At 37.7% G+C, this 5,076-nt stretch overlaps 1 protein-coding gene across 1 annotated transcript; it reads right to left on the bottom strand.

The window, feature by feature from the left end:
* Positions 1-2,367: 2,367 nt before the first annotated feature.
* On the bottom strand, positions 2,368-4,712 carry LOC143452007 (uncharacterized). The gene is made up of 4 exons (XM_076952813.1): positions 4,317-4,712; positions 3,899-4,070; positions 3,160-3,279; positions 2,368-2,999 (listed from the first exon to the last, which is right to left on the bottom strand). The coding sequence occupies exons 1-4, from the start codon at positions 4,482-4,484 to the stop codon at positions 2,638-2,640; spliced, it is 822 nt and encodes a 273-aa protein (XP_076808928.1). The 5' UTR covers positions 4,485-4,712; the 3' UTR covers positions 2,368-2,637.
* Between the last annotated feature and the right edge of the window lie 364 nt (positions 4,713-5,076).

Here is a 5,076-nt window from a genome sequence, read left to right as displayed (position 1 = left end):
CAATTTATCGTTATCTGGTTATTTATATGTTAATTGTGGTTGTGCTGCACAACTAGATAACGTCACAATTATAGTAGCTGGGGTCTAGTATACATGTGCACAATCACAGGATGCCTTTGTGTACTAGACCCCATGTAGCTACTCGAATTGTGAGGTCATCTAGTTGTGCACTTGTATAGGGTACTAGACCCGTTTCCTTTAGACTACAGTTGCACTGCAAAACCAGATAACATAGGCCTAGTCGAGTATTGAAAGATTGTGGCGCGAGTAATTCTTCTTTTTTGCCTTATAAATTGTTTCCATTCAGCCTTTCCTGCGGGAATGCAAAAGTAAAAAAGACCCAAATACGATATACTTAGCTCACTATCAGACTATCGCGTTAACTGGCCTAGGCCTAGACTGTTTTCTTTTTATTAGCCTTTAGGGTTCTCATTTTCATTTCGTTCTCATCAGCTTATAGTAGTCATAGACATCTATTATTATAATACTGGACAAATCTCAAGCAATTCACCCAAGGTTTGTATAAGTCTTTCGTGAGCATGACGTGATTTGCAAAGGGCAGAGCCGTGCGATTTTGATAAATACTGTAACTACGCAATGTACCTATACCGATATAACTTGTTGACTCGGTAGCCGATAGGTTAGAACTCTAGGCAATAATGCGGTGCGTGTTGTGGTGCCCGATACCCAGCGGTGCTAATGCAGTACAGGTCATTGGCAAGGCATTGTCTACGTTTAGTTGTTCCCATGAACCATTAGTTCTCTGCTAGCTCGGTAATCGGAGCTAAAGTGACGAGGAATCATCGCAAAGTTTAGGTCATGCCAAGGTTTTCTTTAGTCTGAGGGCAAAAATTATGGTACCATGTACAGTATAACCTGTATAGTGTATACAGTGGTATACTTAAATACGCTTTGAGGGGTGGGGCAAAAAGTTTTCAACACTTCACGTTTAAAATTCTTACGCAACTCCGTCTAAAGTGCTTGCGTGAAACAAGAACAATTTGAGCTTTTACGTTTCAAAGGCTGCTTTAAAACGCCTCAAAATAAAATGTATTTTCATGTTTATAGGCTACGTTCAAAAGTCAAAGGTGGTAATTGGCAATGGCAATATATGATGCATAATTTTGTAAAGAATGAAGACGTAACGACGTATGTTGCCAAACCAATGCCCCTCCTTTTTCCAAATATGGCAGTGGTTTGGTTCAAATATTTTTACATCCGGTTCTCTTACTGTAGCAGCATGAGATATTGAACCGGGACTGATATGCACATAGGCCGACACATACGCGGTTACGCCTATACAACCGGTTCGCGGAGGTCATTAACGTTGCAAGAACCGGTTCGCACAAGCCGGCTGAATCCCACCAAGATGGTGGTGACTAGAAATACTCATTCCTTGCAATGGGTTTGGGAATAGCCTACTTACTTTCATGCAGCAGGCGTTGGTGTCAAGTATCGACATGAGCAGCTTGTCAGCATTGCTTTGATTTTTAGTTGATGACCAACCAAATAGAACACCAGTCACAAACATGGTCACCGATGGAAGGCATATTTATGAAACAGTTTCAACATTTTTACTAGTCTGGCAAATATAGCGAAAATCCATTTGACACACGAACCATCTTACCCAGATCATAATGACGAAATAAACAAGTAGTAAGTTAGTAATACAATAACAGTAACTACAAGCAGTAAGTTTCAGCATCTTGCATTTATTGTATTTTCACTTGAGTGCGAACACACAATGCTTGTTTCTTACACAACAAAGAAATGTAAGAAGCTAATTGCAACGAAGCATCATTTTTGACCCTTTTAACGCCTCAGAAACTCCTTTCCAGCTCGGCCAGATAATATCTTTGTCCTGTCCCTCCTAACGGCCTCACGCAGCATTGAGTGCAGAACTGTAGCAACAATGGAACCACCATTCGCCTTGCTCTCTGCCCGCAAAGGTTGGGAAAACGCCGCTGTCAAATAATTAAAATGATTGAAAGCATATTTTCTGGTGACTTAAATATAAATAATTATGTTTTTTTAAAACTGGGTGATGCTTTAAGTTAAGATATTATTGGATGTCCGTCCCATGTCGCACATCACATTTTCCACTGAAAGCATTTCAAAACATTTTATTCAAAAAAGGCTTAAAAAATTTTAAGATTTACGAATTTGCTCTTCTTAAAACGAGAATGAACTTCAATTAGCGTTGTCTTAGTCCACATTTTCTTTTGCGGTCAAGCGGTGCTCATGTACAAATTCTTGGTTTTGTGCCGGAAGACCGAACAACGACAATAGTCTTTGACAGTTCTAGAACTTTTTTATCTACTTGACAAAACTAAAGAAATTCAACCAACCAACCATGGACGCGATTTGTCAAACGTTCTCAGCGATATTTCATTTTCGTTTAAATTTACGATGTTCAAATATTGTCTGCGCTTACGAAACTTCAAAAAACATTAACAATGCTTATATAGTTAACGTTATTAACCAACTAGTTCAGTAACAAACCACACAGTACAAAGTCTCACCAAACTTACCAAAGTAACTGCAAAGCAACCCACTAAACGGTACACACTAAACAAAGTCATCTTTACAAATGAAAAATTTCAAATAAATTTGTATTTAAACAGACAGCATTGCATGTCAATATACGTCATCGTCAACAACAACGTCAAGTTTAATCCACGCTGAGTTTTGTTTCTTCGGACAGAGCAACATAAATACGTAAACGAGATAGAAAGCAAGCCATTGACCTATAGTAACCCCGCAGCAGATTAAAAGGTTACTATCGGATACGAGTGCAATCTTGGATTCGACGAATCCAGTCCGGAATGGCTGAAGAGGATCAAATGTTCTTCCGTTATCGTAGGAGATGAGACCAAACTCTTTGCTCTCATCCGCCTCAAAATAGTGACGTAATTCCGCCGTCAAATTTGTCTGGTTTTGCGTCATTAGTCTCAAAAAGGGAATGACGTAGAGAGACATAGTGAGAATAAGAAGGGAGCCTGAAACAACAGTTTTTGTAAAATTAGATAAAAGTTGTATCATGATCTAATCTTTTGTTTAACATTAAAAGTTAACGGTAAGGTTTGGAACTTAACTTAATCTTTTTCAACAACACTGTATGTGAAACAGGTAGGCCTACGCTGTGCACAAGCGTTATACCTGAGAGGGTTAGGGAGACGGCGCCAATCCGAGGTCCAAGTACGACCATAGGCCCTGTTATGAAAACTAGACCCATATACGCGTTAAGAAGGTTTGAGATGAGAACGGCATTCGTGACAACTGAAACACAAAACACCAAATTTAAGTTGCACGATTTTGATGGTTTGTGTTGACTGTGTTGGTCAACTTTAGCAATGCGGTCTTACAACTTAGTAGAATGTTTGTTGATTTGACTCCAAATGCGTGCGTTTGTTAGACCGCTTATACCTTTTTTTCGGAAAAACAACAATTTTTAAATTTTATTTGAAAACTCACAACTTACTTCTAGTGGAAACAAACTCAAGCAAAAAATATGTTGACCTATGGACCTATTATGGACCCTTAACCTATTGACCTATACCTATTGACCTATTGACCTTAACCTGTACCCTTAAACTATGGAACTAACTTAACTTATGGATCCTTAAAGGACTTTAGTTATTATCTTTAAAACTTTCCTGCTGCTTGTGTAACCAACTGAAACAATACTTTAGTTTTGAAAACACGTTGCCGGAATAACCTTGAGAACGAAATAGTTTTTAAAAACCTGTTATAACAGAATGATACTCACGTAAAAGAAACCGCATTCGCTATACAATAACAATAATGCCCGATCTTTGCAGGAATTGCTCAGGGCAAGCAAAAGGTTTTAGCAAAAGCAGCAATGAAAATATCGCTTTCATACAGTTAACTCGCTCACCGTTGGGTGTTAAGGTGGACTTTGAATTTTCAAAGGTACTGTTGGTCTTCATTTCCACATTGTAGGGATCTATGAGAAGACACACGCTCTTTTCAAAGAGACTGTTTGCCATGAAATTTTGTTCTGATTGGTTTAGATTTACGTACGTCATCACATCGACGGTAAAGCAAGCCTAGTAAAAAAACACTTCCAGCAATTGGTTGTTTGAGCATAATTTGTCGAAGTTGAACGATAAGAAATAGTTCATTAGTCCACATTTTTGGTCTTTTACAATCTCATTTTTCAAAGCTGAGCGGGGAAAGTTATCAACAAAAACTTAAACCTCCTCAGAAGAAAAAAAAATTTTTGTTGTTGCATAACCTAAGAACTCACCTGATCGTTGATCTTTAAAATAAGGCTAAATTTAAGTTGCATTTACCTTTATGTGGTACTCAAAGTACGTGAGAGACACAACGCAAACCAACCCGAAAGCGCTTAACCAAAACAATCCCATAAGCATGGCAATAATGATGCTTTTAACTGTTTCTATTTTCTTTGCATAGCTGTCCGATCTATCTGTAGCCGCTAAGAATGTCCACCAGCACATGATGGTTTGTTCAGCATGAAAACCACAACGCAGGTCGGGATTTAGACATGAAACACAACAAGTCTAATTTTAAAAGTAAGTGACTATATGAGGCAAATCTTTATCCTGTTATATAGCCTAAATGCTGCTTATAAGTATAGACTACATCCATCAAATACAAAATTTTAACTCAATTACAACTTTTCATCTCCAGCCTAAAACGTGCAATTCGAGAAAGCGCAAATAGAAGATCTCGCACTTTGTAAATATTTGGGTTGAAAAAGTCCTGTAGCGCTCGTGCGTTTTATAGCTTGGGGCAAATTCAAGCTGAAAACTCGATGCTTTTTTCTTGTCTGTAAAAATATTTTAACCTCAAGCAAGAGTTTGTTGTTGCTTTTAAGTCACTAAAATGAAGAGTTCGCATATTTCAAAACCAAAATCTATCCACGGTTTTGTTTTAAACATCGATTATTATTTATAACCAATTATTTTTTATAATAAATTTTTTAATGATATGCAAAGCATTTTGGTTTCCGAATACAGTTGTAGGTTAGCATTAGCGTCCTATCAGATTTTCTTGCTAGTTTCTTTCATAAGGTTTGTCGAAAACCGA

Source organism: Clavelina lepadiformis, chromosome 4 (genome assembly GCF_947623445.1).
Source record: "Clavelina lepadiformis chromosome 4, kaClaLepa1.1, whole genome shotgun sequence".
In the NCBI taxonomy this organism is placed as follows: Eukaryota; Metazoa; Chordata; class Ascidiacea; order Aplousobranchia; family Clavelinidae; genus Clavelina; species Clavelina lepadiformis.
The sequence above is the reverse complement of the archived record's forward strand: the minus strand, read 5'-3'. Positions and strand labels throughout refer to the sequence as shown.

Coding starts and splice junctions, on each gene's coding strand:
- LOC143452007 (XM_076952813.1), bottom strand. CDS start 4,484: ATGTGCTGGTGGACATTCTTAGCGGCTACAGATAGATCGGACAGCTAT. Junction 3,280..3,898: donor GTCCACCTTAACACCCAACG/GTGAGCGAGTTA, acceptor TTTGTGTTTCAG/TTGTCACGAATGCCGTTCTC. Junction 3,000..3,159: donor CGTCTCCCTAACCCTCTCAG/GTATAACGCTTG, acceptor CTGTTGTTTCAG/GCTCCCTTCTTATTCTCACT.